The sequence below is a fragment of the Pleurodeles waltl genome, chromosome 6 (assembly GCF_031143425.1).
Source record: "Pleurodeles waltl isolate 20211129_DDA chromosome 6, aPleWal1.hap1.20221129, whole genome shotgun sequence".
Lineage (NCBI taxonomy): Eukaryota > Metazoa > Chordata > Amphibia > Caudata > Salamandridae > Pleurodeles > Pleurodeles waltl.
The window spans coordinates 935,407,141-935,420,807 of NC_090445.1; the positions used below are offsets into that span (position 1 = coordinate 935,407,141).

The following is a 13,667-nucleotide window of genomic DNA, read 5'->3' on the forward strand; positions in this document are numbered from 1 at the left end:
CTGCAAGGGACAGCAGGTAAGTACACACTTAAGGGAGGTAAAACATGTATTGCCACTTCATATTCCAACATATGCTTGTATTCACTTACATTACACTCTCACTCACTATGTCACACGTACCCAGGTATGTACATACACATAAATAGACTATGTTCACTGTAAAGTGACACACAGACATACTGCATACCTAACCTCTTACATCCAGGACCAACATAAATGTGTAGAAGAGGTATTCCACCATTTTACAGTCTTTTACATTGGTCCTAAAACATTAGGCTGGTTGCATCTATTAAAATTGATGCAGCACCTCTAAATTTCGATGCATCGCTGAAGTTCAATTTCAATAATGTGCCACTTTGGGGGCTGATTCATTACAACATGGTGTCTTAACGGATTCCTGCACATCATAACCAATTTTGGCACATCACTTTTGCAGCGCAGTGATGCATTATTTCTTGTAAACATGCCTCAAACTGGCGCTGGTTTGCGTCAAAAAATGTACCGCCGGGTAACGCCAATCCAATGCTCCAGGAGGGCGCCTTATTTATGGATTGACATTAGCCGGTGCTGCGGGCTGGTTAGAGTAAAAAAAATGACTCTAACCGTGCAGCGCAGGAGTAGGGAAGAATGGGGGGTTGTGCGTCAAAAAATGGTGCAAGTCAGGCTGGAGTCAAAAATCATGGCTCTAACCAGACTTGTGCCATTTTTTGATGCACAACCCCCATTGGAATGACTCCTGTCTTAGGAAAGACAGGAGTCATGCCCCCCTGCCCAATGGCCATACCCAGGGGACTCCTGTCCACTGAGCATGGTCATTGGGCATAGTGGCATGTAGGAGGGCCCAAGTTAGGCCCCCCTATGCCACTTAAAAAAAAAAAAAAAGACTTACCTCTACTTACCTGTAATTACCCGGGATGGGTCCACCCATTCATAGGTGTCCTCCAGGGGTGGGCAAGGGTGGCAGGGGGTGTTCCTGGGGGCAGGGAAGGGCACCTGTGGACTGCTTCCATGGTCAGAGACCATGGAAATGAGCCCACAGGTCCCTTAACGCCTGCCCTCACCCAGGTGTTAAAAAACAGCTCAAATCAGGCTGTGCGCCATTTTTTAAGGCCCGCCCCCTCCTGTGCGTAAAAATGACGCGGAAGTATAAATAAAGCGCACATGCCTTAAAGTAATTTTTTGGACGGGTACATGTCATTAACGCATGGCGGTTTTATGCATCCAGAAAACGATGCACACTGCTGAATTTTGACGTTTGCGGGGTCGGGCGTCAAAGTATAAATATGGTGTTAGGTTTGCGCTGAATTTGCTTCAAAAATGTTGATGCAAATTTGGTGCAAACAGAGTATAAGTATGCCCCTAATTATATATTCTACATCTGTATAACACATGTAGAAACTGGCAATACATTCTAAGAGTGCCTAGGTTGTTATACATGCCTACTAAATAATAAAATAATTGTTGTCGCCTTCGCAGAAACTGAAGATCTTCCATGTAGTTATATAAGATTTCATGACCACATATAACTTACATTGGTCTGTAACAGAAGTCGATTTGATAAAAACGGATTGTGCATGGAAATATATTGTTCTTTCTCTGACATAATTTTGCATTAAAATTGTTTAGAGACAGAGAGTGGGAACCATCCGCAGACCAAGCTCTTTAAATGACCTCGATCAAAGTCAAGAAGAGCGTGAAGTAGATTTTTTGAGGCTCCAAGTACTTGAACAACAAACCATCATAGATGAACTTTCCAAGGTACGTATGCAGAAGCGACCAGAACAATCTTATTGTTTCCAAATTGTTCTGTTCTCAAGCAGAAGTTGGCCTCCCTTAACACTGCCTCAACACTTCTTTAAAAAATATGAATACACATTCCCTGCCATGTTTCATTTTGAACAGACATGAGGACTTACACATTGATTAACTGGACAGAAAATAGGCCTGGGCACCAAAATAAAAATGCCCATCTTCAGCAAATCAGACAGCTAAAAAATAGACCACATGTGCAAATGAGGGCCAGTTTTGAACTTCTTATTTCATATTTTATATTCCTATTTTATATAGGTATTTGCAAGGTATTAAAGACTGCATGCATTTTTGCTTGCTGCAGGCAATTTTTGTGGTAAGAGCAGGAAAATCAGCAGTAAAAACCAGCATCAGACCATAAAACAGGCCCACAAACAGCCAAAAATGATCCACACAATGATCTGTGAGAGCAGCCCTTTTGGCACTGTCAGATTACCCTATGGGCCAGTCCGATCCTGCTAGGATGGTGCTACACAGTTTCCTCTTTTTCCGTAATGCCTCAAGAATTTAAATCAGAAAATCCTATCATTGGGGGGTATTGATCTTTTACATGTTTTCCCTAGACATATACACTCATTATAACTGAAAACCTATATGATGTCTCATGGGTATGTTTATTGTTGTCGTTCCTAAAAGAAATCACAATTTTGAGAACGTGATAAGATTATCAGAACACTTAAACTTTAAAATCCTATCAGCCCATTTTCACTGAGTGAAGAAAACTACAATGTTTTCAACTTGTAAACGGAAACTGATAGTCTGTGGTTGGTCATGGGAGCAGTTATACACTGCTTTATGGCGCTCAGGGACTTTGCACAAATTCATTTTCATTATCCATGGTGTGAGGTAATAGCGGCAGAAAAACCTTGGTTGCAGAAGCGATACCAAAGCTTATAAAACTTATGAATTATACACATCACGGGTTTAGATTGTGAAATTAAAATTCTAGAAACAGAAATGAAAATGAAAATTCTCATCGCAGGTCTATAATACTGTTTGACAAATGTGATGTTTTTATACTAATTCACATGTGCTTCTTTATTTCTATTAGACCCTTGAAACCGCTGGCTATGTGAAAAGCGTGATAGTAAGTAGCATTTCTGAATTTTCTTTCACATTGTCCATTCAACATCTCAGCGAGATATTGCTATATAAAAACATTGATACTTTGCCACTATCCTGTTTAAAAAAAAAAATCAGGTAAAGTAAGTATAGGCTTTAAAACCAATAAAAACACAGGACTGGTATAATATGAGACTTTGTAATCTGGGTATATATTTTTTGCGCTACGAATAATAACAGATGGTGGTGTGTGTGCGAAGTTGGAGCAACAATTAATTGCTTTCCGAAACAGCAATGAAAGATTCTCAAATGTGCCACTATTGTTTCCTCGTTTTCTTAATATTTTGTGGTTGTGAAGACCCACGGTCATTGCAACATCCCAAACCTTTTATGAACCTGAAAGTCATGAACACTCCGATGCGATACCACACCCCACCCGGGAATAGAGTGTTTAATCCCTTAGCTGCTGAGCCACCCCCCCTATCAAGTGCTGAGCCCTTTTATGGCTATTTGGGGTAGTTTGCGCTTAGGCCTTCATAACTTTTTGTCCATGTATGCTATCCACGCCAAATTTGTGGCCTTTTTTCCCACCATCCTAGGAATTCTAAAGGTACCCATAGTTTGAGGGTTCCCCTGGAGGAGACAAAGACATTTGCCAAAATACAGCTAAAAGGGCTGCAGAAGAAAGCATGTGTTTTTTTCCCCCTGAAAACGGCATCAACAAAGGGTTTGCAGTGCTAAAATCATCAACTTCCCAGCTTTCAGGAACAGGCAGACTTAAATCAGAAAAACACATTTTTCAACACAATTTTGGCATTTTACTGGGGCATACTCCATTTGTGCTATTTTTTGTCCATTCAGCCTCCTTTCAGTTTGTGACAGAACTGGGTGTGAAACAATGCTGGATCCCAGACAGCTAAACATTTCTGAAAAGTAGACAACATTCTGAATTCAGCAAGGGGTCATTTGTGTGGATCCTTCAAGGTTTTCTTCAGAAAGTAACAGCTAAAATAAAAAGAAATATTGAAATTTGTTAGACTTTTCATCCTTGGCGTGGTCTCCCTTAACTTTTTGCCTCTGTTCCCCAGGTTGTTGATGTGTGCTGGACTCTGATTTTGCTGTTTTTGTTACTCTGGGCACTTTACCACTGCTAACCAGTGCTAAAGTGCAAGTGCTCCTGTTTAAATTATATGTAAATGGTTTATCCATGATTGGCATATTTGATTTACTAGTAAGTCCCTAGTAGGGTGCACTAGAGGTGCCAGGGCCTGTAAATCAAATGCTACTAGTGGGCCTGCAGCACTGGTTGTGCCACCCACATAAGTAGCTCTGTAATCATGTCTCAGACCTGCCCTTGCAGTGTCTGTATGTGTATTTTTACACTGTAAATTCGACTTGGCAAGTGTACCCACTTGCCAGGCCTAAACCTTCCCTTTCCTTACATGTAAGGCACCCCTAAGGTAGGCCCTAGGTAGCCCCAAGGGCAGGGTGCAGTGTATGGATAAGGTAGGACATATAGTAATGTGGTTTATATGTCCTGACAGTGAAATACTGCCAATTTCGTTTTCACTGTTGCAAGGTCTGTCTCTCTCTCATAGGATAATATGGGGGCTACCTTTAAATATGATTAAAGTGTAGATTCCCCTAGAGAGTAGATGGACAGGTGGAGTTTGGGGTCCCTGAACTCACAATTTAAAAATACATCTTTTAGTAAAGTTGATTTTGAGATTGTGCGTTTGAAAATGCCACTTTTAGAAAGTGAGCATTTTCTTACTTAAACCATTCTGTGACTCTGCCTTGTTTGTGGATTCCCTGTCTGGGTCAGTTTGACAGTTGGGTTGTTTTTCACCTCACACCAGACAGTGACACAAAGGGAGCTGGGGTGTGATCTGCATTCCTGATTAGCCATCTCTGCTAGGAGGGAGGGGTGGAGTGGTCACTCTCATCTGAAAGGACTGTGCCTGCCTCTGACAATGCTGTCTCCAGCCCCCTGGTGTGTGTCTGAGGCCTTGCCTGGGCAAGGCAGGATTTCACAAGAAGGTGTGAGCCCCCTTTGAAGGAAGGTGACTTCAAAGACTAAAATGGGTATAAGAAGGGCACCCAAACTTACAAACTTTAGAAACACTTCTGGAATCAAGGGGAACCTCTGCCTGGAGAAGAGCTGATAGCTGAGGAACAAGTGCTGCCCTGCCTGTGACTGTGCTTTGTGGAGCTTTCCTGCAGTGCTGCTTCTGCCAGAGTAAGAGGGCAAAGACTGGACTTTGTGTGCCTTCCATCTTGAAGAAGAAATCTCCAAGGGCTTGATGTAGAGCTTGCCTCCTGTTGTTGAAGTCTCAGGGATAGCAAAGACTTCTTCCTGCCAGCACCTGGAGTCTCTGGAGAGACCCCTACTCTGCTCTGTGGTGCCCTTCCAGTTCCTGGGACCCTGAAAGGAGAGGCTGGCAGCCTAAGGACAAAAATACACGCACCGAGCGCCGTGCGGAGAAAAGATCGACGCGAATCCGATCGCGGCTGAGAAAACGACGCGACGCCGGTTCCGCAGCTGAGAAACGACGCCGCAGGAAACGCGACCGAAAAACCGACGCCCGGAGCAGGAGAAACGACGCGCAGCATCGCTGACGGAGGCTGAGAGATCGCACCCTGCGCCGCGGGACTTTCGGATCGTCGTGTGGCTGGCTTTTTCAACGCGCACCGCCGTGCCGAGTTGTTTTCGACGCACACAGCCGTGCAGGGTTACTTTCGACGCACACCGCCCGTGCGGGGTTATTTTTGACGCAAACCAGGTACATTTTTCACGCTAGCAGCGCTAGTGTGTTGTTACAACTACCTAAAGACTCTTTTTATTTTAAACCTTTTAAAAATCATAACTTGACTAGTGTATGTTGGATTTTTGTCGTTTTGGTCTTGTTTTGTCTAGATAAATATTTCCTATTTTTCTAAACTGGTGTTGTGTCATTTTGTAGTGTTTTCATTAAGTTACTGTGTGTGTTGGTACAAATACTTTACGCCCAGCACTCTGAGGTTAAGCCTACTGCTCTGCCAAGCTACCAAGGGGGTAAGCAGGGGTTAGCTGAGGGTGATTCTCTTTTATCCTAACTAGAGTGAGGGTCCTTGCTTGAACAGGGGGTAACCTGACTGTCAACCAAAGACCCCATTTCTAACAAAATTGAACTGACAAAAGAGACATTTCTGTCCATGTTTTCTTCTATAACTTTTTTCAGCTATGGTAGATTTTTTAAGCAATATATTGTTACATCTGCTGAACCCTTCTGGCTGCGGGGACATATAGGGCTTGTAGGTTCATCAAAAACCCTAGGTACCCAGAGCCAATAAATGAGCTGCACCTTGCAATGGGTTTTTTTTGTATACCAAAAGTAGGTGTACAGGAAACCTTTGTATTTCCAAAATGGGCACAAGATAAGGTGTTGAGAAGCAGTGGTTATTTGCACATCTCTGAATTCCGGGGTCCCCATACTAGCATGTGAATTACAGGACATTTCTCAGATAGACTTAGGTTTTACACACTGTCTTATATTTGGAAGGAAAACATGTAGAGAAAAACAAGGGGCAATAACACTTGTTCTTCTGTTCTGTGTTCCCCCAAGTCTCCCGATAAAAATGGTACTGCCGTGACAGGAAACGCAATATGGACACATCACATTTTTACATTGAAATCTGACATGTTTTTTGGAAAGTGTCTAGCTGTGAATTTTGGCTTCTAGCTCCGCCGGCACCTAGGGAAACCTAACAAACCTGTGCATTTTTGAAAACTAGTCACCTAGGGGAATCCAGGATGGGGTGACATGTGGGGCTCTCACCAGGTTCTGTTATCCAGCATCCTTTGCAAACCTCAAAATTTGGAAAACAACACTTTTCCCTCAGATTTCGGTGCTGCAAAGTTCTGGAATCGGAGAGGAGCCACAAACTTTCTTCCACTCAGCATTCTCCCAAGTCACCTGATAAAAAATAGTACCTCACTTGTGTGGGTAGGCCTAGTGCCTGCAACAGGAAATGCCCCAAAACACAACGTGGACACATCACATTTTCCCAAAGAAAACTTTCCTGTTTTTTGCAAAGTGCCTAGCTGTGGATTTTGGCCTCTAGCTCAGCCGTCAGCTAGGCAAACCTAGCAAACCTCTATATTTTTGGAAACTAGACACCTAGGGCAGTGGTTCCCAACCTTTTGACTTCTGTGGACCCCCACGTTATCATTACTGAAACTTCAGGACCCCCACTGAATCCTTTTTGAAATCTGGGGACCCCTCAATGAGTCATTACTGAAAGCTGAGGACCTAATCTGTTAATATTATTTAATTTTCTAAGCAATCGCAGACCCCCTGAGGAGGCTTTGCGGACCCCAAGGGGTCCCCGGACCACAGGTTGGGAACCACTGACCTAGGGAAATTCAGAATGGGGTGACTTGTGGGGCTCTCGCCAGGTTCTGTGATCCAGAATCCTTTGCAAACCTCAAAATCTGGCAAAAAACCCACTTTTCCCTCAGATTTCGGTGCTGCAAAGTTCTGGAATCTGAGAGGAGCCACAAACTTCCTTCCACCCATCATTCCCCTGAGTCTCCTGATAAAAGTGGTACCTCACTTGTGTGGGTAGGCCTAGTGCCCGGGACAGGAAATGCCCCAAAACACAATGTGGACACATCACACCAAAGAAAACTGACCTGTTTTTTGCAAAGTGCATAGCTGTGGTCTTCTACCTCTAGCTCAGCCGGAACCTAGGAAAACCTACTAAATCTTTGCATTTTTGAGAACTAGACACCTAGGGGAACCCAGGAATGGATCACACAACGGTCAATGTTAGTCCTTACATTAGGGCAACTGTTGACCATGGGGTGATCCATTCCTGACGCAGGCACTTTGTACAGGCACTCAAGTAGGGTAGCATTTGTATCAGGACAGGTGGGGAAACACTGGGTGGTAGGAATTTTGTGGATCCCAGCATATTCCTGTAGTTTGTGTGACAGAAATGCAAGAAAAAAAATAGTTTTTATTCAACATTTCACATTTGCACTGTATTCTGGGTAAGAACATTTTGGAGAATCCACACAAGTCACACCACAGTGAACTCCCCCAGGTGTCTAGTTTCCAGAGATGTCTGGTTTTGGTAGGTTTCCCTATATGGCTGAGAAGGCCCCAGTCGAAAAACTCAGGTGCCTGCCTTACAAAACCAGGTTGTTTTGTGATAGATAATTTTGATGTCTCCACAATACGATTTGAGGCATGGAATTTGGGGCTGAACTAAATAGGGGAGCTCCCAAGAAAGCACCCTCTCTGTGCTTGCTGCCACATTCACCTGCTCTCTGGGTTGGGCTAACCCATTATTGGACGGCTGCACAGACTATGCTTGCGAAGGGACAGCAGGACTGTCCTCATCACCTCCCTCAGAATCACTGGAAGAGGAGTTGTCAGAAAAATCCATTGTCCTATCCATCAGATGCTGTCTCAGTATCTGCTGTCACAGTCTCTGATCCTACGTCAGAGCTGTCCTCTATAACCCGAGTTAGAGCTTGAGCAGCAGTCATCCAACAAGACGCCATCTCTGCTACTGGCTAAACTCTCACTGTAAAACACTAGCCTACGTAGCCAGTCACAAAATTGCTGGTGGGTGTGTGTGTGATGCGTGCAACAGTAAAGGTCAATCACCTTACCTTCGCTTCTTCCCTCAATCAGCATGTTCTCTCAAGACACTCAAAAAAAAACAAAAAGACACATTATTACTTCACCCTGTCACATACCAATTGCCACAGTCTTTAGCACCTCTGGAGCCCAATCCAACAATCATTATCAGTGCTCCCACTCCCATGACCTCCTCCTCGGATTCCCTCACAACCACCCAGCAAAAGTGCCCTTCATCTCTCCATAGCCCCCATCGCACATACATTTCATTTGCATTATGGCGCAGGTAATGGCTGGCTTTACTAATCCACTCAACTATTTACATAAAATACAGATTTGATCTTTGCAGTAGGCATATAAACCTTCTGCGCTACTTTATGGCATCAAAACTGCCACTAAAAAAATCAGATCCTTCTGTAGCAGAAACATAATCACAAGAGTTACTTGACTTTTGTTTTGCTGCCTAAAAGCTACCATTGAAACACATCAGTTGAAGTATGTGCATTGCTTTGAAGACACAAGCTGCAACTGCAAGAGAACTGTTGGCGAATATATATATATATATATATATATATACATATATATATATAAACCTATAGCCGATCGCAGCCCCCAGGGAAAACACACACTCATTGACAAAAGTGATCTCTCTCTCTCTCTCTCTCTCTCTCTCTCTATATATATATATATATATATATATATATATATATATATATATATTTACCCCTGGGGGCATAATTGCACCCCACCAGGAGTAAACTTACCTTTTAAAAAGAATATGGGGGTGATTCTGAGTCTGGTGGGCGGCGGAGGCCGCCCGCCAGACTTCCCCCACCAAAATACCGCTCCGCGGTCGAAAGACCGCTGAGGGTATTTTGGGATTTGCCCTGGGCTGGCGGGCGACCGCCAAAAGGCCGCCCGCCAGCCCAGGGCAAATCAACCTTCCCACGAGGACGCCGGCTCAGAATTGAGCCGGCGGAGTGGGAAGGTGCGACGGGTGCAGTGGCACCCGTCGCGTATTTCAGTGTCTGCAAAGCAGACACTGAAATACAAAGTGGGGCCCTCTTACGGGGGCCCCTGCAGTGCCCATGCCATTGGCATGGGCACTGCAGGGGCCCCCAGGGGCCCCGCGGCACCCCCTACCGCCATCCTGTTCCTGGCGGGTCTGATGGCGGTAGGGGGTGTCAGAATCCCCATGGCGGCGGAGCATGCTCCGCCGCCATGGGGGATTCACAAGGGCAGTGGAAAACCGGCGGGAGACCGCCGGTTTTCCGCATCTGACCGCGGCCGAACCGGCGCGGTCAGAATGCCCTGCGGGGCACCGCCGGCCTGTCGGCGGTGCTCCCGCCGACCCTGGCCCCGGCAGTCTCTGACCGCCGGGGTCAGAATGACACCCTGTATGTCCTTGGGGGGGGTAGCCCTTTTCCAGAGGGGGCCGACCCCCCCTAAGTGAAATCCCTGATGTCTAGTGGGGTTTCCTGGTCTTTGATCGAAGCTGGGCTGCAATCGAGGGCCAGGAAACTGTTTCAAGAAGGCCTCGTTTGAAAGGGGAGAATACCCCTTTCAAATGAGGCCTTCCCAATCGGTGGGGAGGCCCGTTTTCCCCACGGAGGAGGAAGCGGCCTTACCTCCACTTCCTGCTCCGGTGGGGAAAACAGATTGAAACATCAGCGCACCTCGCGGCGCACTGATGTCACAAAGGGGCGGGTGGGGGCTCGAGGGGAGACACGGAAGCTCTTCCATGTCCCCGATGGGTAATTAAATTAAATAAAAAAATCCTCCGGTGCGACTCACTGGAGGATTTTTTAACCCCCTCCCTGGTGTTGGTAAATGGTCATGACCCACACCAAGGAGGAAGTGTGAGCATCAGACAGTGGCCAACGCCCACAGTGAAAAGGTTAAGCCTGTGATTACCTCAAGATCTGCTCATTCATACCGCTCATAATCATGTCATAATTCGCAAACGGACATTTGACCAAGCATTTTTGTGTCTCTGTGCTTCTTTGCATTATTGTATGTGCCATAATATGCAAATATCGAACTATCTCACAACCTATATGACGTCATCTTAACTTACTGCCTCAAAAATAAATAAAGGCGGTGTACAGCAGTTTAGTGTCACTAAATCTAAACCATGTTTTGAAATGTGATCCACTATGCTATAGCGCAGTTCAAAGCCAAACTGATTTCTTACTCGTATGCCCTTGGAAAGCATGAGAGCTGTAAGGTTCTTTTCAGATGACATAGAAGGACGCCTATTTCACCAGAGGAATATAACTCAGAAGGCACAGTTTCTAGAAATTGTCAAACAAATGCTCATCAGTCTTTCCCTTCTTTGCTTTTAAGAAAGTTTTTTGCATCAATACGCAAATTCATGGTTACTTCCAAATGATAAATACAAGAAAAAGTATGACACGCTGAATAGTTACTTCTTGATATAATGCAAACCATTCACCGACTTTTACTTGTATTGTGCAAGATAAATGCACCGACGAAATGTGTGCTTAAACAGTTACCCTTAACTATACGTGGACACAAATCTTTTTTTAAATGTGTTCCCTTAGGAACGAGATAAACTTCTAAGATACAGAAAACAACGGAAGAAAATGACCAAACTCCCAAAGGTAAGCTAACACTCTCAAGTGAGGCTAATATAAAAAAGACTCAATTTGAGCACAACACAGTATGCCACGGTGCAAGATATTTTTTCCTGCTTAGCGAGGGAAACGATGTAACAGACATTATAAGGGATCATTTACACATTTAAATCAATTGCTTGAGAAACTGATTACAAAGTTGAATAAGGAGGATCACCTATATATGTACTGTGAACGGTTTATTCACTTGATCAAAATACCGCCACTATCTTGAGCCAAAAACGTCTGAAAGCACCTGGTCCCGATAAGATTTCATCTGACAGCTACCTCAACAACTATCCACCAGGGTCCCAATTCTAAGTGTTGCATACATTTCTATTTGGGGAATTGGGGAAGTCTCAGCTTCTTGTGGAGATGCAGTTATTGTCCCTCTGCACGAGAAAGGTCCCCAGAAGGCACAAGGAAACTATCGTCCTATTCCCCTCCTTGAAAGTGTGGGAAAAATGTATGCCAATTTTTTTAAAACTTGGCTGGAGGCCTGGGCTGAGGACCATTATATTCTGTCTCCATTTTAAGCTGGCTTCCGCAATTCCCTAGACATTAGTGATCAACCATCTACATTGTATGAAATCTGTCTGAATTTCAACTTTATTAAACAATCAACTCATTTTTTAAACATTCATCATCTCAACACAGCTTTTGACAGCACTTTGGAACGTCCTACATGTACATAGTTTAACACCAAGCTCCTGCATGTCATAAACATGCTTCATCAGAACAACACAGCTTGTGGTGAGATTTGGCCCCAAGACGAAGTGCACCTCACGTTTTGACATAAAACTGGGCGTAAGGATTGGGTTTATGCTTGCACCACTGTTATTTAATGTTTTTATTAACAACATAGGTAGTCAACTGTTAGCCTTAATCTTGGATGGCCCCACGATTAGGGGACTCAAAACTCCGATCCTCTCTGTTTGCAGGTGGCACTGTTTTAATGGCCTGCACCGAACCTTCCATGCACAAATTTCTTCAAGGCTTCAAATCTTATTGCTCTAATAAGAACCGTAAAATAAATACATCAAAACAAAATATATGATAGTCAATTCACGGCACAGCTTGAAAAACTCATTCAGAGTATACAATCAGCCGCATGATCGAGTAGACTTCTATGATTATTTAGGAATACGATTCAACACCACTTAAACTACGGCAAACAGCGGAAGATGAGCATGCTCCAGCACGCAAAATCTGTACTTCATCTAAGCAGTAGTGTTGGGTTAAGAGTGAGCAAACCAGCACTACAGGCCTACAAACCCAATGTACATGTTTCCGGCCTGAATGATACTGAGATTTGGCAAAATATCTGGTCTCCAGATATTCATTTTTTATGTCGCTTACTACAATTTGGTACTGGTAGCCCAATGGCAGCACTAAGACAGGAGCTGGGCCTGAATAATATTGAGACTATTGCAGCATTAAAGCTACTTTTGTTCAGGCATCGGATTCAAACCAAACCAAATCTATCAGTTTATGTCAAGGAAATTCGTGAACTGTGGGAAAGCAGCAACTCTTATAAACTACCATGACAGGAGCACATTGCATGCACTCTCAATATAATTGTTGCCATGAATAACGGACCAACCAGAAGCTGCAAGTCCCTCAAACTTAGAAAGACTAAAAGGGAATTAATGTTCATGGCACTCTGACCAGCTTCATGGTAAATTGCTGCTCACTTCACAGGCAATTAAACTCGTAGTTAGCTTTGAGAATTACATTGACCATTTATTCCCACCACTAAAGAGAGCACTGCTTATAGAATTCAGGCTAAGAAGACTTCCTGTAAAGTTCTTCACAAGGATCTGGTCCAACTCAAGCAGCCATTCCATCTACCCCTGTTCACTGAAAAGAATCTGTTGCACTTCATGATGCTGTGCTCTTTTTACGTACCAGCAAGGCGATGATTGAATTGCCCTTTAAAAAAAAAAAAACGTACAGTATCAGACATTGCAACACTCCCATGTGCTTATGTTTCAGAACCAATATTTCTAACTCAGTGGCTTGCTACATTTATGCAGCATGGAAAGACACGCAACGTTATACTAGACTGCATAATACCTGCTCTCCAGGTGTGCCTAATCGTTAACAGTCACTGTTGCCAAATCACTCTTAATTGCATCATTTCTAAAATCTGTTTTATTTAGGCTCATTGGCGTCACCATAACTGTATTGCCTCAGTCATCGAATGTCTTATGCTCTTTGGTTATTTATGATATTTTGATGGTTTAACTATTTTGTCTCGCCCCAGTCTTTTTACTGTTATATGTGTAATCCAAGTTTGCCCTCTTGGATCTTAAGAGTCAGTTCTGTATCTAAGTAGTGCACAGCCATCATCCCCCAACTGTATCTAGTTTGTGCACACAGCCGTTGTGAGTTTCTTTTGACCATTTGAGAAGAGAGTCAGGTTACTGCCCATCGTTGGTACACCAGTGCCTAAACGCTGCAAGCGTGGTTCTCTTGTAACTTTCCACAAATAAGAAATCAACTTCCATGGTGTTAGAAATGGGGTCTC

The 13,667-nt window shown here is 43.9% G+C and overlaps 1 protein-coding gene across 6 annotated transcripts in view; it reads left to right on the plus strand.

The window, feature by feature from the left end:
• JAKMIP3 (Janus kinase and microtubule interacting protein 3) overlaps positions 1 to 13,667 on the plus strand; it is a 698,412-nt gene that overhangs the window by 449,791 nt on the left and 234,954 nt on the right. For all 6 annotated transcript variants that reach the window (XR_011204932.1, XM_069239747.1, XM_069239745.1 and 3 more), the window contains 3 exons: positions 1,627 to 1,758; positions 2,861 to 2,896; positions 11,066 to 11,125. Coding sequence is in view for 5 of the 6 variants with exons in the window: in XM_069239747.1 (XP_069095848.1) it covers positions 1,627 to 1,758; positions 2,861 to 2,896; positions 11,066 to 11,125 (228 nt within the window). In the remaining variant the exon portion in view is untranslated. The remainder of the gene's footprint in view (positions 1 to 1,626; positions 1,759 to 2,860; positions 2,897 to 11,065; positions 11,126 to 13,667) is intronic.